The 24,298-nt window shown below is 42.9% G+C and overlaps 1 protein-coding gene across 1 annotated transcript in view; it reads left to right on the top strand.

Annotated features, from left to right (window-relative positions):
- The first annotated feature begins 3,229 nt into the window (after positions 1-3,229).
- LOC117514663 (A disintegrin and metalloproteinase with thrombospondin motifs 5) overlaps positions 3,230-24,298 on the top strand; it is a 61,836-nt gene continuing 40,767 nt past the window's right edge. The window contains exon 1 of the mRNA XM_034175236.1: positions 3,230-4,658. Within this exon, the coding sequence (XP_034031127.1) occupies positions 3,594-4,658 (1,065 nt within the window). The 5' untranslated portion in view covers positions 3,230-3,593. The remainder of the gene's footprint in view (positions 4,659-24,298) is intronic.

Below are 24,298 nucleotides of genomic sequence, written 5' to 3'. Positions count from 1 at the left end.
TATCATGATATGCATCAAATCATGATAGGTGTATCAGGATATGCATCAAATCATGATAGGTGTATCAGGATATGCATCAAATTGATAGGTGTATCAGTATATGCATCATATTGTGATAGGTGTATCAGGATATGCATCATATTGATAGGTGTATCACAATATGTATCGAATCGTGATAGGTGTATCAGGATATGCATTGAATCGTGATAGGTGTATCAGGATATGTATCGAATCATGATAGGTGTATCAGGATATGTATGAAATTGATAGGTGTATCATGATATGCATCAAATCATGATAGGTGTATCAGGATATGCATCAAATTGACAGGTGTATCAGGATATGCATTGAATCGTGATAGGTGTATCAGGATATGTATCGAATCATGATAGGTGTATCAGGATATGTATGAAATTGATAGGTGTATCATGATATGCATCAAATCGTGATAGGTGTATCAGGATATGCATCAAATTGATAGGTGTATCAGGATATGTATCAAATTGATAGGTGTATCAGGATATGTATCAAATTGATAGGTGTATCATGATATGCATCAAATCGTGATAGGTGTATCAGGATATGCATCAAATTGATAGGTGTATCAGGATATGTATCAAATTGATAGGTGTATCAGGATATGCATCATATTGTGATAGGTCTATCAGGATATGCATCAAATTGATAGGTGTATCATGATATGCATCGAATCGTGATAGGTATATCAGGATATGTATCATATCGTGATAGGTGTATCATGATATGTATCGAATCGTGATAGGTGTATCAGGATATGCATCAAATCGTGATAGCTGTATCAGGATATGTATCAAATCGTGATAGATAGGTGTATCAGGATATGTATCATATTGTGATAGGTGTATCAGGATATGTATTGAATCGTGATAGGTGTATCAGGATATGTATCAAATTGTGATAGGTGTATCAGGATATGTATCAAATCGTGATAGGTGTATCAGGATATGTATCATATCGTGATAGGTGTATCAGGATATGTATCATATCGTGATAGGTGTATCAGGATATGTGATATCGTGATAGGCGTATCAGGATATATATCATATCGTGATAGGTGTATCAGGATATATATCGAATCGTGATAGGTGTATCAGGATATATATCGAATCGTGATAAGTGTATCAGGATATGTATCATATTGTGATAGGTGTATCAGGATATGTATTGAATCGTGATAGATGTATCAGGATATGTATCGAATCACAGTGTTGTATAGTAACGAAGTAAAAATACTTCACTACTGTACTTAAGTACATTTTGGGAGACTTTGTACTTTACTTGAGTTTTTTAAATTCAGCTTACTTTCACTTTTACTTCACTACATTTCTGACCTTAATTGCATACTTCTACTCCGATACATTTTCTATGCGCCATGCCGTTACTCGTTACAAAAAAAAAAAAAAAAAACACGCACACACACAAAAAAGTCATGTTTTCAGCCAGAGACACTACTGATTACTAGTGACTGCAACAAAGTTAGGCCGATTTGTCATGAGGCTTGTCCGGTAGGCTTTGTTGCAGTTGCACACTTGTTTGTTAGGAAAATTATCATTTCTCTACATTGATTACAGACCTGCAGCGGGTCTGTAATCAACTTTTCTACAGCGCGGCTTTGCTTTGAACCTTGAACCAATCGAAGCAGTGATTCACAGATCGAAGCAGTGCTTCGATCTATGATTCGTGGATTCATTGTCGCTTTATCCTAATTTTTTCCCGCTAAAACCCTGAAGAGCATATGTCTGTGAGTAATATTTAATATTTCTATGTTAAACCGACCTGTTATGATCTTCTGAAACAGTTGAAAGATCTATTTTATAACTTAAAAACAGGACCGATGCTAACGCGTTAGCATGTCTATGGCGTTTTCACTGTTAAAGTTAGCATTAAGCTGTTCACATCAGCACGTTTGTGTTGATTTGTTTTCTGTATAATTAATGGCTCAGCGTTCGTTGTCGTAAAAGAGTCAAATTGTAATTTATTTATTTATTTTTATTCATATATTATAGCAACAACAATAATAGTCTACAGTCTAATAGTCAATAATAATAGACTAATAATGTTACAATACAATTTTACAGAAAGAGACAAAAAGAACCTGATGAAACAAAACAGAAAAGATAAAACCATGTAACAATGAAAATAAATAAATACATATAGAAATAAATAACTGTTTTCTGTGGACACCTAGTGAGTCGCCTATTCTCGTTTAGGTTTTGAAACCTTGTTTCTGAAGTCTTTTTGTGTGATGTGCACAATTTTCAGGACTTTGACTAATACTACCAGTCATTTACAAGCCTAGATAAACTTTGTAATATAAAAAATCAGTCAGTTTTTGATTAACATTTACTTGTACTTTTACTTTCAATACTTGAGTACATTTAGTTGTACATTACTTGTCATACTTAAGTACAATAAATACTAGATACTTTAAGACTTTTACTTGAGTAGCATTTCAATCGGTGACTTGAACTTCTACCAAAGTAATTTTTTTAATGGGTATCTGTACTTTTACTTAAGTGTGATTTTCCAGTACTTTATACAACACTGTTGAATCGTGATAGGTGTATCAGGAATATGTATCAAATCGTGGTGCTCGCATATTGTAAACACTGAGGTGGATCTGCATGTTGAATTGACACAAGTTTTACACCACATGCCCTTCCTGACGCAACTCCACATTACATGGAGAGGCAGGGGTGAGAGTTGGACTAACCACTTGGCCACCACCCCTGCTCCTGCAATTATATATACAATCAACAAAATTACATTTAAAACGACACTATAAAACTTTAAGATTCATGAAAACGTGGTTTGAGTTCATTTGAACTGACACTGATACGATGTCGAAGTCTGGTTAAGTTCGAAGTCTGGTTATGATCATCTTCACTGATTCAGTTTTGAATTTCAGTGTATTTTCTGTATTGATTTGACCTCAGATTTCAGCACTGAGTCGAGGTGATTTTGCACGCTGGGTTGCAAACTGCAGATTTTTGGGGTCTTGCTCAGTGGCACTTGGAGGAGAGTGAGAAGGGACAGAAATGATCACAGCAGGACATAAGTTTATATTTTATTTGTTTTGACGGAATCAAAAAAACTTAACAACACCCCACCACCACCTCCCTTTGCAGTGTTCATGTTTCTCCTCCATGCATTTGATTTTATTCTGATTTAAGGAGAGAGGGAGAGAAAGAGAGAGAGGGAGAGAAGAGGGGGGTGGAGTAGTGGAGATTGAGCTAAAAAGGGGGCAGGACTTTTCCTCTCCGGGTCCTATTAAGAGCAAACTTTGTCTTTTTGTTCTCTAACTTCAGCTTGGTGCGATCCGAGCCTGTGCACGCGTCCCCTCCGCTGCTCGTGCCCATCTTTCTTTTTGTGTGTGTGTGTGTGTGTGCTCAATGGATGTTTATGTTTTGTTTGTTGTTCCTGACCGGTTTTTGCGCGATGGATTTGGACTCCCGGAGGACCCGCTTTTTGGAGGAACAAACGCTCCGAGTTGTTCCTGCTCCTCGTCCCGGATCGTTTTAGTGGATCTGTCAATGTAAGTGTTGGAATGAACAATGATGGAGTTCCTGGCTGCTCTGGACCGAACCGGGTGCTGGTTTCGGCTGCTGTTGCTGTGCGTCGTGGAGCTGGGAGCAGGACTTCCTACTTTCCAGGGTTTCTATCTTCCACCTGTGAACGGCTCGCTTCTGGCACCTGCGCGGAGGACAGACGGAGTGGTCCGGACCGTGGACAGAATTTACCACGGAGGAGGGCGCGTGGGCTACCTGCTGTATTTGGATGGCAGTCGGTTTCAACTGGACATGGAGAGGGACGAGTCGGTGTTGTCGCATCACTTCAGCCCTCAGTACGTGCGCGCTATGATGGGGGACAGCCGTGCGCCTTTGCAGCGGGAGTGTGCCTACCGCGGCACAGTGGACTCCAATCCAGAGTCCCTGGCCGTCTTCAACCTGTGCGGAGGAGGTCTCGAGGGCTTCTTCGCCGTCAACCGCACGCGCTACACCATCACGCCTATCATCAGAGCAAAGGGACATGAGCACGATGTGCGCGCCCTGCAGGACAAGGACGCAGAGAGCGCGCTCCATGTCTTTACGCGTGGGAGCTTCAGCTTTGAGGCCATGCGCGAGGGGCGCGAGAGCTGTGGGACGCGCGACGGGCGGAGGGGCCGCACGGATGCGACGGGGAAACGCCGGCGCAGAGGTCGCGGGAAGGACAGGCGTGGCACGGATGAGGACAGTCGGAGATGGTGGAGCCGGTTCTCCAAAGCGGCAAATCTGGAGACTGACACTCGACGCAAGAGGTCTATCTCTCGCGCCAGACACGTGGAGCTGCTCCTGGTGGCGGACGACACCATGACCAAGAAATACGGGAAGGACCTGCACCACTACCTGCTCACGCTGGCCTCCATCGCCTCCAGGCTGTACGGTCACGCGAGCATCGAGAACCCGATCAGACTGTCGGTGGTGAAAGTCAGCACCGTGTCCGAGAAGGAGAAAGGGCTGGAGGTGTCCAAGAACGCAGCCGCGACGCTCAAGAGCTTCTGCAAGTGGCAGAACCAGCAGAACCCGCTGGACGACGACGACCACCAGCACCACGACGCTGCCATCCTCTTCACCAGGCAGGTAAACAAACGCCGCGCGCTCTTTTTACGCACCTCCTCCTCTGTCTCCTGCGCGCTCCTGTCACCTGGCGCACCGAGGCGCTGAGACTGCCTCTCTTCCCATCCTCCGCGACGGAGGAGAGGCTGGATCGCGCCTCGGTACGATGCCAAGAGTGACGACACGGTGCGCGCACGCTGCGTTGATTTCCGCAGATGATGCTTGTAGTTTCAGCTCTTTCACACATCAGCCAGAATCCAAACTGCACAATGTGTTTCCAACACGTCTCTGATTGCTTTGCACGCGCGTCCTGTCTCCTCCCGTTTCTCCTTCTGCTGATTCCTGCGTGCGTTAAACGCGGCGCAGCGTCTGCGAAACAGCCACAAAACTGTTTCCTGCGCCTACTGTTTTTCTAGGCATGCTCCTCTCTGTCCAGTCTCCTCCTCCTCCTCCTCCTCCCAGTCCCCTGACAACCCAAAGCCTCGGAGACTGTGTGATCTGAGAGTCGTGCGCGCAAATTCTTCTCAGGCTAGGAGGATTTCCTGCACCTCTGACATTGTATTGCAATGTAATGTTTAAAAAACAACTTCCAAACCTGTACTTGGTAGTTGTCCCAGCCTTGCACTCCCCTCCTTTTCTTTTTCCCTCTCTCTCATCACTCCGCACATTTTTTTCCCAGTTTCTTTTCCGGAGTCTCTCAGCTGGGGCTGGGAGCTGTCAGAAAAACAAACACCATCCACCCTGTGAGAAGCCTTGCGTTTACTGAGACCACACTCATTTATCCCTTCTTTCACCATCTCTTTCTCTCTCCTCCTCCTCGTCCAAAGCCGCAAGGCAGCAGCAGGAGCAGACCCACATCCATTTTTCACCTCTCCCGGTGTGGCTTTGTGGTGGTTAGTGCTGCTTGACATGTTAGAGAGTTCACCTTGGATTGCGGTGTGTTAGAGTCATGCAAGGTCTTGTCAAGCATCGGGTTAAGGAGCGAGCAGCAGGGGTATTACCTCGGATCTCCCGGCGCTGGTGCCAAGTTGGCACTGCCGTGCACTGGCAAAAGAGCTGCTTGTGCATACCTGAGGTCAACAAGCTGGCACAGTGGCGCACTTCCTCACTCAGGCCTGCAGCTGCTACACCTGCATGTGCAAGACAGTACAAGTGGAAGACAGTGGCGGTTCTAGATCAATTTTAATGAGGAGGCCTGGTTGAAGCCAGGAGTTTTGTCAGAGGGGCACATTCAACCCGGTGTGTATGTATATATATATATATATATATATATATATATATATATATATATATATATGAAATATGAAATCTTATTTGATTTATTTTTATTTTCATAAAACAGCCCAGTCTCACATTTTTATTTCGTGCTCCCGTGACAAAATTAGTCAAATTTTCTTGACTGGGCTTTTTTTTAACTCACAATTGCTAACCCTACTCCCACCCCCAACCCTAACCTTAACCATAACCTAATCTTACTCCTTCCCCCCACCCTAACCATAACCACCCCGACCCCCTGCTTCACTTTTAATTTCGTGCAGCCATCACGGAATGAATTTCTGCTGCTGTGACGAAAATGAGGCGCTTTTCATCACAATATCACAAATCAATAGATTAATGTATACAGTGGTCCCTCGCTATAACGCAGTTCACCTTTCGCGGTCTCGCAGTTTCGTGGATTTTTTTAGTCCAATTTTGCATGCTTTTTTTTTTTTTTTTTACAGTGCATTGTGTTCTGCATCTTCATCAAGCAGGCCGGTCACGGCACCGCGAAGGCAGAGCACACGCATTGTGTTCTGCGTGTCTGTTTATAAGAATCATCTTGCCCAGCAGAAAAAAAGAGCACCAACAACTACCCATAACTGTGTTCTTCACTCGGAAAAAGACACCTGCACCGAGGTGTCACTCAGTGGAAAAAGACTCGACAGCGGAGCGGCGCCAGGACGAAGAGGCGCGATCAGAGGAACTGTGAAATACTGGTCAGTCACTATTAATAATTTCTTATGTGTCCAACCTCGTAGGTTGATCATTAAAATTAAATTTGTTAGTTCTAAAAGCCATCATAATTATTTATAGGAAAACGTTCTATTTTTATTTCTTAAACAAATGTTTGGGCCTGACAACAGGTTGCTCTTATTTTTCTACTAAAGTTTGAATTTTGAGAGTGTTTACACGCGAGAGATAAGTAAGAAAATGTTAATGCCTGTTTGAGAAAAGTGTATAAAGTGTGTAGTGAGGGCTTTTACAGCCTTAAAACATCTATAATAATTGAAAAAAATAACGCTCACTACTTCACAGATTTCACTTATCGCGGGTTATTTTTAGAATGTAACTCCCGCGATAAACGAGGGACCACTGCTGAAGCACGAATTGCCGTGAGACCAGGTTGCATAAAACTAGTGATTAACCATTGTAACCAAAGTGAATGGTTCAAAATATCACATCTGAGACACAAATATATATATAAAAAAGATAGCATTTTACAGACTGCACTCTAAGAAATAACATGTTGAATTGAATTGATAAAGTTAAGGTAACTTTTTCCACATAATATTGTCAATTAAGCGCAAAACAATATTGTAGTTGAAATTAATTAAATCAAATGAAACATTATTACTTAAATCCCTACAATTATCAATTGTAAGTATATTGAAAATAATAGTATTAATTACATTTAAAACCCCTGTGTTTCATTTCTTAGAGTGTGTATTGACTTAAGAAAATAATCAGCAGATGAATTGATAATGAAAATAACTGTTAGGTGCAGCCTTGGTTCAGTTTCTCAGTCCAAATTTATATAAACTAGTGTAGTGCCCGTAGGAAGTTTGTATTCCTATTGAAAATTGGGAGATTAAGTAGATTTCTCATGGGCAGTCGTATGAGGCTGTGTTTGAAGGTGGCAGTGGTGGGCACAGTGAATCAAAAAGTTAGCTTAGATAACTGCTAATCTGCTAACTGAAAAGTTAACTTTTATAATGCTAAACTGATAAACTGAAGTCACAGCTAACCGCTAACTTTTACAGCTCAACGCCGCTGCTGTAAGGAAGTGTTTACTTTCCACATGCAATGACACAGACGTGGCGGGAGACATGTAAAGCAAGGCACTTTTCACTCATAGTTTCATTTATAAACAAAAATAATTCCGGACAGTGTATCGACATTAACGGTAAGTCTGTCATTTTTACAAAGTGAAAATATCGCACACTGGGGAGATGATGGTCTAGTGGTTAAGCATTGGGCTTGAGACCAGAGGATGCTTGACTGCCCTGCTATTACAGCAACTGTATTCTGCAGTTTTGGTGATTTCTGCCAAACCAATCAACAAATGAGACAAGCCTTTGCCCTCCTAGACTCGATGCTCAGTACAACCAGATTGCTTAACCTCTTATTCATGGTGGATCTGAGGCATGTTTTCACGTTTTAACTTTGAAAAACTCTGTAAAGTAGCAGTTGTGATCCCAGTCAGTACTGCTTTTTGTGAACAGAGCATGTAGAGCTCAAAAAACACTTCTTTATATGGCTCAGTGAACTGTAATCTGCTGTATTGGAGGGTCTCTATATCGAGTGGTGGGCGCTGTTCAGCTAATCTGGTAACCGATGATTATTGAAGCTGATGTTTTTGTTAGCAGATTAGCTTTTCAGATAAGTTTTAAAACCATCATCGGACCAATAATCTTCCAGTGAATTTAGTTCGATAACTTTCAGTCCGCTAACATTTTTTTTTGCTGTTAAAGTGAGCAAAGTTTAACAGTCAAAAAGTTTTGTACCGAGCGAAGCGAGGTTGTTGACAGACAGGTGTGATGTGAGAGTCGTAGTCCATCCAGCTCATTTTCCGCCATGATGCAAACCGGAAGCATGTTTTCGTCACCGCAAACAGGAAGTTAAAACAGGAAGTACACAAGAAGCATGATGGGAGAAACCGAGGTGCATGATGGGAGAACGCCATTACCCGGTCACCGCTGTCGCTGCGGCGGTCGTCCCGTCGGACACCAGCGAAAGGCTGGCATAGGAATACACTGAGTGAGCCGCATTACGGCTTCCATCAACAAAGTAGTTCTGAAAAATGAATTAATATATTCTGTTCGTGTACTAATTTAGAGGCAGGAAATGCATAGAAACAGCATTAGCTGGTTACCGCTTTCGCTGCATTTTGATTTGCGCTCATCACGCTGGACACCCGCGAAAGGCTGGCGTAGGAATACACTGAGCGAGCCGCATTACGGCTTCCATCAACAAAGTAGTTCTGAAAAATTAATTAATATATTCCGTTCGTGTACTAATTAAGAGGCAGGAAATGCATAGAAACCGCATTAGCTGCTTACCGCTTTCTCTGCATTTTGATTTGCGCTCATCACGCTGGACACCAGCGAAAGGCTGGCGTAGGAATACACTGAGTGAGCCTGCAGCTTTCCTGGGATGAAGCTTCCTCTGCTGTCCTCTGAACTGGTCCACAGTGACGTATGGAGGAGGTGGTGTTGAGGTGGAGGAGGAGAAGGATGGAGCTACTGCTGTGATGTCCGGGGAAGGTGTGCTGAGGGAAGAAGGAAAGATGACTGCAGTGAGGGAGGGGGTGGGGGGCATGGAGTGGTTGAACCGGTTGAAGAAGTTGTTAAGTTCGTTCACCCTTTCCATTGTCCCCCTTGTGACTATGGTCTTTGTGTTATGGCCTGTGATGGTTTTCAGAACTTCCCAGGCTTCCTTCATGTTGTTTTCTTTCTGCTCCATCTTTCTCTGGTAGCTGTCCTTCCCTTCCCTCACACAGTGTTTCACCTCCCGCTGTGCTGCTTTCATTGCCTCCATGTCTCTGCTCCTGAAGGCAGCCTTCTTCCTGTTGAGGACAGCTTTGACTTCCCACGTTACCCATGGTTTGTTATTGGGGTAACAACGGACAGTCTTAGTTGGGCATACCATATCTGCACAGAAATTAAGATAATCCATCAGGCAGTGTGTCAGCCCCTCTCTGTCCTCACAGTGCGAGTTGATCAACTCATCTCAGACCATGGTGTTGTAGCAGTTTCTCTGGCCACCAGTGTTGCCACAGTTACTTTGATAAAGTAATCCAATTACTGATTACTGATTACTCCTTGAAAAAGTAACTTAGTTACTTTACTGATTACTCAATTGTAAAAGTAACTAAGTTAGATTACTAGTTACTTTTTTAGTTACTTTTCCCAGCTGCCGACAACAACCCTCTGCCACCTCAACATGACAATATCTGTTTTGCCAAAACTCACTTTATAGTCACCCTTTCTTGACTTCAGTGAAAATAAATACTTGTTTTATAAAAAGTAAAATAATCTTTCTTGACCTCATATTTAACTGTTGACAGCACTGTAACAGTAAAACTTGCTATTTCTAACCTACATTGTTTATAAATGTAACTATTAAATTCTAACATTTAAATTCTCTATAAACATTTTACTTGTCAAAATTATTATTATTTTAAGTAGTATTAGTAGTTGTAGTAAAAAAACAGTTTCAAAACTGGAACTTTAATCTAGGGGGTTTGTGGAGGAGGGGGGCACATCCTTGCCCCACGCCCCCATTCCATCTGGATTCGCCCCTGCTTTGGCGTTTGAGCACAAAGAATGGATAACATTTATTTATGCAGAAAACAGTTTTATTGTGTTTTCACATCATGTGGACCTCAGAACGAGAGTTTAGGTGCATTTGAGTGGAAAATAGTGTTAGTTGTTGACACGTCGCGGAGGATCAGCTTTTTTTAACGAGATGATACGGAGCGGCTCAGCTCAGAATTCTAAATAAAGGAGAAAAATAAAGCATAAAAATGACTTTGTAAAGCTCAGTGCAGGTGTGCTATTTTCACCGCGCTTTAAGAGGTGAGGACGAGTCGTAGCTGATGAAAAGCTCACAGCTCGCTCAAAGTGGGCAGTTCAGTCAAACTCCAACCTCCTTCCCACGGACCAAGTTTAATGCTGCTGTCGACCCACAATGCAAAAATAATAGTAGCGCACAGTGACTTGGAGAAGTAACTTTAATCTGATTACTCATTTGGAAAGATTAACACGTTAGATTACTCGTTACAAAAAAAAAAGTAGTTAGATTAGAGTCACGCGTTACTAAGTAACGCGTTACCGGTAACGCGTTACCGGCATCACTGCTGGCCACTTTCCATTTCCATTTCCTGATGGAGCGAGTGGTTGCCAGCTGCCTTTGGACCGGGGGGGTGTACTGTGCATGTAGGTGGACCAGGTTGTGGTCAGACTTCCCTAGAGGGGGAAGGGGTGTGACCCTGTATGCATCCCTCACATTATCATACAGTAAGTTAGTTGTCCTGTTGTTTCTTGTTGGACAGTCCACAACCTGGTGAAAAGCAGCCAAGTCAAGACCAAAGTTGCATGACTGAAATCCCCAGAAATGATTATCAGCGCCTCAGGGTGCTTTGTCTGCAACCTTGCTGTGACACTGTGAATTTTCTCACATGCAGTGGCTGCGTCCGCTCTCGGGGGGTTGTAAACACAGATGGTGATCACGTGACTAAGCTCCCTCGGTAAATAGTACAGCTGCAGGCTAACAGCTACCAGCTCGAGGTCCTAGCAGCACAAGACCGTCTTTGTGAAGATACGTCCTGGGTTACACCAGCGGTTGTTAACATACATGATGAGTCCCTCACTTTTGCTTTTTCTGCACAGTTTAGTATCTCTGTCGACTGTCACACCAGTGAATCCCAGCAAGTCCACATTAGTATCGGGTACGGGGTTAGCCACGTCTCCGTAAAGATTAAGGGTCCCTTCACACATAGTGTGAAGTCTGGATGAACAGCACACTTAGTGCACATGACGCAGGAATCGTTTGCAAACTGTGCAATGTCGTCCCTGTCACCAACGCCTCATACACCTGTTGCTACATCCATTTGTGCACACAAGCGCCTGAAAGACAAAGTGTGTGCTGTGCGAACCCTCTTGCGGCGGTGTCAGCCAAATTCCAGGTGACACGCACAAACACCTAACACCACTCACATGGCACTTAGAAAATGTGTGGCCAGTCGCACTCTAGGCACGACAAGAGACTGCAGACAATCACTGTTGTACTGCTGTGAAATTTGTCTAAGTTCCCCACGAGTGTGACTTTGCAAACACACACACTGACACGTGGGTGTGTGCACTCCACTCACGGGAGGTGTGGCTTCAGACAGAAGCAGCTGTGGTGATCTGTCATTCTGGATTCCAGCTGGACAACACCTGCTGTGTTTGAACAGTTATGGACTAACAACTGTCCACTGTGAGGCACGTGTGTCTGATTACTGTATTTATGTGGACATAAATAAAAACATATATCACCGCGGTGGTAACAACAGCAAGCAAGCGAGCACGCACATGGAGCGGACACTGACAGCCCCCTAGGGTGAAACGGACTCTCAGATCAGAACACGCAGCGGGCGATCTGATCATCACGTCACCCACATGAGCTCTGTTCCACATGATGCGGTGTCTGTGCTGTGACGTGCCTTCCACAAGACACAAGTATGGGGCAGAACGCACCTGGACGCACCTGACCAGTAGATGTGGACATGATCAGAGCACACTGCTTCTCATTCATGTCATTTCATGACTGTATGTCTGTGATCATGGGTCATCACCAGAGGAACAGATGGATCGTATTTGTATTACTTGCTTAATAAATGCGGTGTTTTTATATGGTGTGTGATTTTAATTTTTTTGTAATACTTCTATGTCTTTCCTGATATGAGGCAGGTTACCACAGCTTTCAAAGAACAGCTCTGTAGCTCAGTGGTAAAGTCTCTGACTGTGGATCAGAGGTTTTGAAAGGCGAGAGTTTGCATCCCGGGTGGTGTGTTTTTTCTTTCTTTTTTCTATTATTCCTCCACACGTACCAGCTGATTTTTATTTCTTCCACATAAGCGGCGCCATGCGGTGCACCTCGCACTATTTCTGCTTGACGGACACTGGTGCTCGGCCGAACTCTGGCACTGGGTTTGTGCACACCTACCCGTCGGCGCAATGTTTCATGCGCTAATTTCGAACTGTTTTGCTGTTGCCGTCCAAACTTCGCACTATGTGTGAAGGGGCCATAACACTTGAACAGGACAGAACCCCCCCAAAAAAGTTTTATTTTACTTCTACACAGAAGGCGGAAAAGGTGAAAAAGAAGTCAGCAGGCTAGAGACTTTATCTTATCCCCCCCATATGCTTGGCTCCAAAAGAAAAGATCCCTACTTCAAGGGCACCATTTCCCCCTTTTTTGCCCATTTTCCTTATGAATGTGGAGTTGATTTAATAAGAGCTTCCAGGGTAAAACTTGTGTGAAATCAGCATGCAGATCCATACTGGTGAAGTGTGGTGACCCCAGTGGGAGATACCAAAAGAAGGAACATTTCCAGCTGAAATTAAACTGCTGCATTCTGTTGAATTTTTTTAACCTACTTAAAATATATTGATTTTCTTTTACTCTAGCTGCAATACGTTTTATAAATGGTGTATTAATTAATTTTATTTTACTCATAGTTTGCAACCATGTACCTATAATTAAGCTATGTAATTTTTACAGTTTCTGGTTATTATTATTATTATTATTATTATTATTAAAAGATAATTTTAAGAACTTTAAGAAATTAAGAATACAGCAATAAAATAGTCAAAAATTACAAAAATAATGATAGATAGATAGATAGATAGATAGATAGATAGATAGATAGATAGATAGATAGATAGATAGATGTTATATTACAGCAGCATTGCTCACAACTACCATCATAAATAACTGTTCTGCAGTAACAGTAAATGGACTGCATTTATGTAGCGCTTTTCCATCTGCATCAGACGCTCAAAGCGCTTTACAATTATGCGTCACATTCACCCCGATGTCAGGGTGCTGCCATACAAGGCACTCACTACACACTGGGAGCAATAGGGGATTAAAGGCCTTGCCCAAGGGCCCTTAGTGATTTTCCAGTCAGGTGGGGATTTGAACCCAGGACAGTGAGAAAGCGCTTATGTAATGGTGACTGATATACGAAACACACGGATGTAAACGCATTTCCTGAGCTGTCTCATGCACACATTTAGCATGTCATTTATTGTCATGCAGTGGATGTGCGGGAAGACGTGTTCACGCTCTCAGGCCGTGCACCTCTGCTGGTCCTCGCCCCTCTGCTGCCCTTGATATTTCACACATGTCTATGTTTAGTCTGGAGCACTCTGACAACCTGCAGACAGCTCTTAGCCCTCAAACCCTTGACCCCGGTCTGTCCAAAACTACAGCTCGACACACACTTCATCAGAAAATGACAAGCTTCACATTTCTACACACTCAGATGTCTGGTTAGATTGCTGGTTTAAAGCTTGTTCATTCTTCCAGTCAGTCATAATTTGGATAAAATTCAAGATGGTTCATTGTTATTCCACATGACTCAAAGAAATTAGGAATGAAATGTTGCTTCCTCTGTAAAACCCAAGTCCCAACCTCTAGTTATGAACAATGAAGCTAACGTTGAAATGCGAAATCCAGCAGTTCCTTGAATGGCCACTTGAGGTTGGCTTTAAAAACAAGTCCCCATAGACACACATGTTAAAATGCCCAACTTTACCACAAAAATAAACCTGTTTGCAGCCTTGTCCAGAGAATGATTTTCATCTCTACAGCTAGTTTCCTTATTCATGACGGCTATATGGAGGTGTATGTTTCCATATAACTCAACACTTTAAGATATTTTAAGCTATAAAGCTCTGAATAATTAGGGGTGTGGCAACTTTGAGTGACAGCCAGTGTATGTGGACTTGGCCGTGTTTGTCCTTCCTCAGCATTTAATTACATATATCTGAGATAGCATGGCTGACTGTACTTGTACTAATCATAATCATAACTAACAGACCATTTAAAAAGTCATTAGTCCAGTACTTCAACTGAGTGACATTTTAGTATTATGTAATTTGTATGTTAGCACTGTTAATACTAATTAGCGGGTATAGATAGTGATAGTGTTGCAGTTACTGAGGCAATATGCTGGTTATGAGTCCATAAGTGCCCTGGCAAGGTCAACCAGAGGTCAATCCTTTTTGCTAATTGCTGTGGGCCTTTGCCATTATTTTCATGCCTGTTATTACTATGACCTTGCAATAGACAAAATATAAAGATGTAATGTGCTTCTTTAAAGTCTGAAACAGCATTAGCAGTTGTCAGTCTTGTCCACACACAGACAGGAAATGAAAAAGACCGACACAGTCAGTTCTCTGCAGCTCATCCACGCAGCAAGTGCATTTTGGTTTGCACTTTGTTTGGCTTCATGTGTCTCCAGAAGTCAAGTAGACTCCCACTATGTGTGTGCTTCCCCTGCCCAAAACACAAGGCATTTTGTTCCAAACCCATCTGTCCGGAACGCGCAAACACCCTCCCCCGGCGACCCAGCAGGCCTGTCAGTGCCACTTAACATGGCGATTCATTGTCTCCACAGGACAAGTGTGCACATTTTTTCTTCCATCTTCCTTATTTGGTCGATGATATGTGCAAGTGAATGAAGGGCTGTCAGCATGCTCGGCTGCACCGGGCGTGAACGAGTGGACAGTGGGTGGGTTTGTCTTATGTGATGAAGTGACTGATTGATTCCTGGTCACAGCAGGGTCATGCAAGGAAACCTGAGAACTCTTCTGCACAGGCATGTGTGGGAATCAAACCTGAGAACAGCAATGTGTACCCTGTCCACCTAAAGAGGAAGACAAAGGAAGGTGGGAGGAGATAATGGAAACAAAGAGGGGGAGGGAGCATTAGGGTCAGGGGCAGCTCTGGTATTTTACGAGGTCTGTGATGAAAAAAGTGGTCCTTTTTATTTTTTTCAAAAAATAAATGGATTTGATTCATATGTTTTTACGTCAGACAAGCTTGAACCCTCGTGCGCATGCGTGAGTTTTTTCACGCGTCGGTGACGTCATTCGCCTGTGGGCAGGCCTTGAGTGAGGAGTGCTCCACCCCGCCCGTCGGAATCTCTTTGTCTGAATAGCCGCTGCGAACGGCGCGCGTTGCTTTATCAACATTTTTTCTGGACCTGTGAGGGATATCCGAGTGGGCACTATTCGAGAAATTAAGCTGGTTTTTGGTGAAAAGTTTAACAGCTAATGAGAGATTATGCGGTGTTTCTGTCACTGTAAGGACTTCCCACGGAGCGGGACATCGCGCAGCGCTTCCAGGCGCCGTCGTCGGCCTGTTTCGACCTGAAAACATCCTAATTTAAGGCTTAATTCACCCAGGATGTCGTGAGAGAACAGAGAAGATTCAGAAGAGGCCGGCATGAGGACTTTATGCGGACATTCCACTGTTTAAGGACATTTTGTAATGAAAGACGTGCGTGCAAATTCGCCGAGTCATTTCCGTGACGACTCGGCGAATCTGTGTGCGCCGCGACAGGAAAAACACCTCCGTGTTGAAAACCATTTGTAAAATTCAGGCGGCTTTTGATGGCTTTCAACAAGTTGGGCATGTTCCAGCTTGGGCATGTTCCAATTTGCCTGTTAAGGTTTCCAACGGAGGTGTTTTTCCTGTCGCGACCCCCCGCAGTCAGGTCCGGCCCGACATGCGACTCTGACCGCACGTTCTTTCATTACTAAATGTCCGTTAACAATGGAATGTCCGAATAAACTCCTCATGCCGACTTCTTCTGAAAGTTCTCTGTTCTCTGACGACTTACTGGGTCAACAGAGCCTGAAATGTGGAAGTTTTCAACTTGAAACGGCGAGACGCTGCCGCCTCGAAGCGCAGATCGCCGTCAGGCGCCGTGGGCCGTCCTTAAAGCGACACTACCAGACCAAAATCTCTCATCAGCCGTTAAAATTTTTACCGAAAACCAGCTGAATTTATCGAATGGTGTCCACTCAGTTGTGCCTTACAGTTTTTGAAAACATTTTTATCAAACAAAGCAGCAGTCTCTGAGCCATTCCTAAACAATGAAAAAACGACGAGAGGGTGGGCGACTCCTCACTCAAAGACTGCCCACAGGCGAATGACGTAACCGACAGGCTTGAAAAAACTCTTGCATGCCCACGAGGGTTCAAGCATGTCTGATGTAATCACACGTGATTCAAATCCATATGGTTTTTGAAAAAAATAATAAGGTCGGATACTTTTCTAATAGACCTCGTATAGATGAGGTGACCCAGGGGGACAAGTGTTAGAGGCATTGTTAGATTTTCAGAAAACTGTTTTGGGGCTCAGGCTAAAGACAGAGGTGGGACAAAGTCATCAGCAAGTCACTCTCAAGTCATGAATCTGCAAGTCTCAAATCAAGTCTCAAGTCATAATGTCCACCAACTGTTTGCAAGCTGACTTGAGACTTGACTTGAGAATGTCTTCATCCCACCTCTGGTACAAGATAATGCATACCGATGCACCTTGTGCATCTTGGTGATAATCAGGCTAAGACATCGTGATGGGTCACGTTTTGGCTCTAATTCTGTTTTGCAGCTTTGGTCAAATATACGAGGTCTGTGATAAAAGTAACGGACCTTATTATTTTTTTCAAAAACCATATGGATTTGAATCACGTGTGATTACTTCAGACGTGCTTGAACCCTCGTGGGCATGCGAGAGTTTTTTCACGCCTGTCGGTTACGTCATTCACCTGTGGGCAGTCTTTGAGTGAGGAGTCGCCCACCATCTCGTCGTTTTTTCATTGTTTAGGAATGGCTCAGAGACTGCTGCTTTGTTTGATAAAATTTTTTCAAAAACTGTAAGGCACAACTGAGTGGACACCATTCGATAAATTCAGCTGGTTTTCGGTAAACATTTTAACGGCTGATGAGAGATTTTGGTCTGGTAGTGTCGCTTTAAGGACGGCCCACGGCGCCTGACGGCGATCTGCGCTTTGAGGCGGCAGCGTCTCGCCATTTCAAGTTGAAAACTTCCACATTTCAGGCTCTGTTGACCCAGTAAGTCGTCAGAGAACAGAGAACTTTCAGAAGTAGTCAGCATGAGGAGTTTATTCGGACATTCCATTGTTAACGGACATTTTGTAATGAAAGAACGTGCGGGCAGAGTCGCATGTCGGGCCGGACCTGACCGCGGGGGGTCGCGACAGGAAAAACACCTCCGTTGGAAACCTTAACAGGCAAGTTGGAACATGCCCAAGCTGTTAAACAATTTCTCAGTTACTCACTTGCCGCCTGAATTTTACAAATGGTTTTCAACACGGAGGTGTTTTTCCTGTCGCGGCGCACACAGATTCGCCGAGTCATCACGGAAACGATTCGGCGAATTTGCGCGCACGTCTTTCATTACAAAATGTCCTTAAACAGTGGAATGTCCGCATAAAGTCCTCATGCCGGCCTCTTCTGAATCTTCTCTGTTCTCACGATGTCCTGGGTGAATTAAGCCTTAAATTAGGATGTTTTCAGGTCGAAACAGGCCGACGACGGCGCCTGGAAGCGCTGCACGACGTCCCGCTCCGTGGGAAGTCCTTACACCGACAGAAACACCCCATAATCTCTCATAAGCCGTTAAACTTTTCACAGAAAACCAGCTTAATTTCTCGAATAGTGTCCACTCGGATATCCCTCACAGGTCCAGAAAAAATGTTGATAAAGCAACACGCGCCGTCCGCAGCGGCTATTCAGACAAAGAGATTCCGACGGGCGGGGTGGAGCACTCCTCACTCAAGGCCTGCCCACAGGCGAATGACGTCACCGACACGCGTGAAAAAACTCACGCATGCGCACGAGGGTTCAAGCATGTCTGACGTAAAAACATATGAATCAAATCCATTTATTTTTTGAAAAAAATAAAATGGACCACTTTTTTCATCACAGACCTCGTACACCATTATGAGTTATTTCTGGTCATTTTCCCTCTGTGTCATTTAGTATTTTCCTCTCTTGTAGTTTATTCATCGTGCTCTTTTTGTGGCCTTTTCCCTGTGTTTGCGCTGGTTGATTTATTTTCACAGTGTTTTATTTCATAATTTCGTGACCCTGCCCTCCCAGATTTAATTTACAGGCATCCTTAATAACCACTGTTAGAATGTCTCCTAGTTGCTTGCTCAGTAGCGTTCCATGTTACTTTGTTTTTTGGGGGGGGTTGAGTCAATGTTACATACTTTCGCTGCACAACTCGTGTCTTTTGCCTGCTGGTTTGGACTTGGCGGCATGAGACTCTGGTCGCTGAGCTCTGGCTGTGTTTTGGATCATTCTGCTGCCTAACGCCTTGTTGGCGGTACGAACACTGGACAATGCCTAGTTTTTGGTTTACTCTTCTGCTTTCCCTTTCAGATAGACTGTAGCTATTTTGGACTGATTACCAAGTCACAGTTTGCCCTGTGGACACCCACGATTAATGAAGAGGATAAATCCAACTCTCTTGCATCCAGAACCCACATTTGTACTCAGTTTACAAGCCTCCTGGATGTCAATAAACACTTGGAAATGCCCCAAATCCACCTGTGCCACAAGTTATAGGCCATGCATTTTAGAAAATGAACAGTTTACCAGATGGTTGTACAACAGACAAAAGTTGCATTGCAGAAGCCAACTGCTCATTCAGAGTTGTCTTCTGATTTTTTGGTGGTTTCCCTCAGTTATCTCTTTCTTGCGCAATCGCTTGGTTTTTGAGAACTGTCAACTCCAGGCAGATTTACTACCCAGTATCATACTGTTTTATTTCTTAATGATTGACGTATATGAAGTCCAAGAGATATTCAGCCACTTGGAAATGTATCATCCCCTGACTTGTCTCAAGAAAACTGGCTGTAAAAGTGATCATTTGTATTAAAGGCCGGGGGGGGGGGGGGGGGGGGGGGGAGCATCATTATTTTCCTAAGCATATACTGTAGTTAAGTGGTATAAGGAGTTGGGTGACCAACAGGCAGATCTGGGTTTGATTCCCAGTCTTTGTCCTCAGACTTGACACTTTATCTCCATTGTCTCAGGTGTTGGCTTTGGCTGGAGAAGTAATCTGTGATGGACTGGTGTCCCATCCAAAGGAAGTCATTGTCTCACATGTATTTCAAGCTAGAAAAAAATCTGGGGATAAGCACCACCACCAGTGGGTCTCAGCACCTGTATAGGACTTAACTTCTTCCTGTGTTGAGTTTGTCTTATTACTCACAGGCTCTGAAAATGGAAGAAATGTGTATATAAATGATTCATACAATAACTATTGTCAAACCCCTTGATTTGAAGCTACAAGCACATCTTCAATTTCCATTCAACTTCATTGTGGTGTCACTGTCCAAATATTTATGGACCTGAGACCTTAGTGAGAATGAGATGACCACTGCTTAACTTTGATTTGATTTTATTTGTCAATAAAATTACATAAGAATACATAAAAATACTGCCGAGGATAACACAAGAAAGCTTCCAATACGGATGCTTATTTACATTGTGGTCCTCAAAAAAAAGACATACACAAAAATAAAATACAATAATAGAAAAACTCTACGAAATATGTTACGAAAATACATGAACCAAACTACAATACAGTAAAATAACAATCAATAAAAGTGATAAAGGGTATTCTTGAGCAATAGCTCTAAGAAATTCACATACAGACCAAACAGATAAAAAGACTTAAGAAGAGGACGTTAATAATATAAAATGATTCCTTGATTAGAATTTACAATACTAGTTAATAAGAACTGCTTAACTCGAGGTTTAAACACATGTCTAGAAGCAAAAGACAAAAGAAGACTATTCCATAATTTAATCCCAGTAAATGTAAAAGATGATAAGCCAAAAGACTGTACTCTAGGGACATTAAAAGACAGATGGCTGGACCTTGTCTCATAGGATAAAACATGCAAAATAAAATTAGATTTAAGGTAAGCAGGTGCCAAATCATGAACGACATTAAATATGTGGTTCAGTTTAAGCTGATCTACCCTCTTTTCAACTGACAGCATATTAACCCTTACAAACTGGTCAACTCCAATGTGAGTCACTGCAGAGGCATTTATCAAGTATCTAATCATTTTATTCTGAACCACCTGAAGGCGTAATTTATCACATTTGGTGAGACCACTATACCAGGAAGAACAACCATAATCCAAATGACATTGGATCAGTGAAGATACTAACAGTTTTTTAGTTCTGAGGTTAAAGTCCTTCGTATTACGATACAAAAACTTTAATCTAGTGGAACATAGCGCCACAATTTTCAACACAGTTGCATTCCCAGATAAAGACTGATCCAGACTTATGCAAGATATGTAACCTGGGCTCTGGATTCAGTGGCAGCACCATTACATCATACCTGTAGCTTTTGGGCATTAGCTATTTTACGTTTTGAGCCAAATAATATTGACTCAGTTTTACCGAGGTGGACTAACAACTTGTTGTCGATTAGCCAATTACATACAGACTCCAGCTCAACAGTGAGAGTTTATTTAATGCCAGGTACATTTTTACCAGTAGTTAACAGTGCCGAATCATCTGCATATAACAGTAACTTGCAATTCACGGCTCCTGACATATCATTCACATACAAAACAAACAACAAAGGACCCAGGATGGACCCCTGGGGAATGCCACATGATATATGTTGCTGCACTGACAGAGTACCTTGTATGTCAAACACTTGCTTCCTGTTCGTAAGATAAGATTCAAACCATGCCACTGCATCCACACGGAAACCAGTGGCTTTCAGTCTGGTCATCAGTAAGGTGTGGTCGACGGTGTCAAAGGCCTTTTGCAGGTCTAATAACACCATGCCAGTTAGATTACCCTGATCCAACTGATGTTTGATAAAATCAGTCAAATGGATCAGGCAGGTGTCAGTTGAATATGCAGACCGGAACCCTGACTGTAGTTCGTAAATCAAATTATTACGGAAAACATACTGGTTAACTTCTTCATACACTATCTTTTCCAAAATTTTTGAAACAACAGATAACACAGAAACCGGCCTGTAATTATTAACATCACTGACCACTGCTTAACATTAATGATCGGAGCCAAACATATGAAAGTGTTGCAACCAGTGTTGCCACAGTTACTTTGAAAAAGTAATCCAATTACTGATTACTGATTACTCCTTGAAAAAGTAACTTAGTTAATTTACTGATTACTCAATTGTAAAAGTAACTGAGATTACTAGTTATTTGTTAGTTACTTTCCCCAGCTGCCGACAACCCTCTGCCAACTCAACATGACAGTGATACCTGTTTTGCCAGAACTCACTTTATAGTCACCCTTTCTTGACTTCAACGAAAATAAATACTTTTTATAAAAAGTAAAATAAAGACCTCTTTCTTGACCTCATATTTAACTGTTGAGGTCAGCACTGTAACAGTAAAACTATAAATGTAACTATTAAATTCTTTGTCACATTTTTCTAACATTTAAATTCTCTCTAAACATGTTACTTGTCGAAATTATTATTATTATTATTATAAGTAGTATTAGTAGTTGTAGTAAAAAAAGGCTTCAAAACTGGACCTTTAATCTAGGACTGTTGTGGGGGGGCACATCCCTGCCCCACGCCCCCATTCCATCTGGATTCGCCCCTGCTTTGGTGTTTCAGCACAAAGAATGGATAACATTTATTTATGCAGAAAACATGACCAGATTTACAGGTAAGAAAGTTTTATTGCGTTTTCACATCACGTGGTCCTCAGAAAAAGAGTTTAGGTGCATTTTAGGATCAGCTGTTTTTAGCGAGCAGATACGAAGCAGCTCAGCTCAGAATTCTAAATAAAGGAGAAAAAAGCATAAAAATGTGGAGGTGTGCTGTTGTCACCGTGCTTTAAGAGGTGAGGATGAGTCGTAGCTGCTGCAGAAAACTGCGGATGAAAAGCTCACAGCTCGTTTAAAGTGGGCAGTTCAGTCGAACCCGACCTCCTGCCCACGGACCAAGTTTAATGCTGCTATCGACCCACAATGCAAAAATAATAGTAACACACAGTGACTTGGAGAAGTAACTTTAATCTGATTACTGATTTGGAAAGATTAATGCGTTAGATTACTCGTTACTAAAAAAAGTGGTTAGATTAGAGTAATGCATTAGTAAATAACCGTTTCCGGCATGACTGGTTGCAACACAGTGAAAGAAACACATGGTGGAGTGGGGGGGGGTCTTGACAGTGAAGTATCCAGGTGAACTGAAGAAGCTGACGGGAAGCAAAACAGGGAGTGAAGAATGAAGAAGGAGCATGACAGCTGCAAGACGTGTTCCCTGAAACCTGAGAAATGAGAACATATGTATTTTAAAGACTGAACAGCTCATAAATGGCACATTCTCAGCATTTTTCCTGATCTTCCAGCAGTTAAACAACTGAAGAGTGTCTCCACACATGGAAAGTAAATTCTCAAAAGCCCTGAGGCCCATCAGGCTGGTGCTTATCTCCTGTTTGTGTGGCATGAAGTGGACAAGCATCCCTGACTGTGCCTGGAAGGGATGCCAGTCCATTACAGGTTACTTAACAGTGATGGCCAGTACCCATTTACAGCAGGGTGGACTGAGACCGTGCAGAGTAAGTCTTGTCTAAGGACACAGGCTAGTTCCTTATTCACTGAGCCACCTGCTCTGTGCACAGGTGGAAAGAAAGCACATATTCCTGAAGGTATTTTTAAGAATATCTATGTGATATTACCAGTAGTTATTAGGGCTATGGCAATCTGACAATTGGCCCTTCTGACCTTGACCTCTGTCAAAGGTCAAAACTTAATTTTGACCTCTGACCCCAGTGATTAGACCTTTGGAAAATTTGATCTCACTTGGCCACTTCCTGAACTCATGTACATATGTGTTCCACCTTTAACCCCAGTGACTTTGACTCCCCAAAGACTGACCTTCATAAACCTTGAGCTTACTGGGTAATTCCAGATGAGGAAACCCATGTATGCTCTTCTCATGTATGTGGAGAGCATACAAACTCCACAAAGAAATGACCTGGGCATGGGTGGAATCGAACCCCAGACCTTCATACTGTAAGCCAAGAGTGATAACCACTGAGCCACAATGCTGCACTGAACTCCCTTCAATTTGTGTGCCAAATGACCTGAAAACAAAGATTGTTCAACATCATGGTTTAGGAGAAGGATACAAAATTATCTCAGAGATTTCAGCTCTCAGTTTCCACTGTGAGGAACATAGTGAGGAAATGGAAGACCACAGGCACAATACTAGTTAAAGCCCGAAGTGGCAGGCCAAGAAAAATCTCAGATAAGCTGAAGTGAAGGATAGTGAGAACAGTCATAGTCAACCCACAGACCTGCAACATGATCTAGCTGCAGATAGTGTCTCTGTGCATCGTTCAGCTATACAGCGCACTTTGCACAAAGAGATGTTGTAATGCAGAGGAAGCCTTTTCTGCGTACACGCCACAAACAGAGTCACTTGAGGTATGCTAAACCACATTTGGACAAGCGAGCTTCATTTTGGAATAAGGTGCTGTGGACTGATGAAACTAAAATTTTGTTATTTGAACATAACAAGGGGCGGTATACATGACTGAAAAAGAACACAGCATTCCAAGAAAAACACTTGCTACCTACAGTAAAATTTGGAGGTGGTTCTATCATGCTGTGTGGCTGTGTGGCTGGGAATCTTGTTAAAGTTGAGGGTCACATGGACTCCAATCAATATCAACAGATTCTTGAGAACAATGTTCATGAATCAGTGGCAAAGTTGAAGTTGCACCCGGGCTGGAACTTTCAACAAGACGACGACCCTAAACACTGCTCAAAATCTACTAAGGCATTGATGCA

Source organism: Thalassophryne amazonica, chromosome 1, assembly GCF_902500255.1.
Source record: "Thalassophryne amazonica chromosome 1, fThaAma1.1, whole genome shotgun sequence".
Taxonomy (NCBI): domain Eukaryota; kingdom Metazoa; phylum Chordata; class Actinopteri; order Batrachoidiformes; family Batrachoididae; genus Thalassophryne; species Thalassophryne amazonica.
Note: the sequence above shows the minus strand (reverse complement) of the source record. Positions and strands in the feature narration are given on the sequence as shown.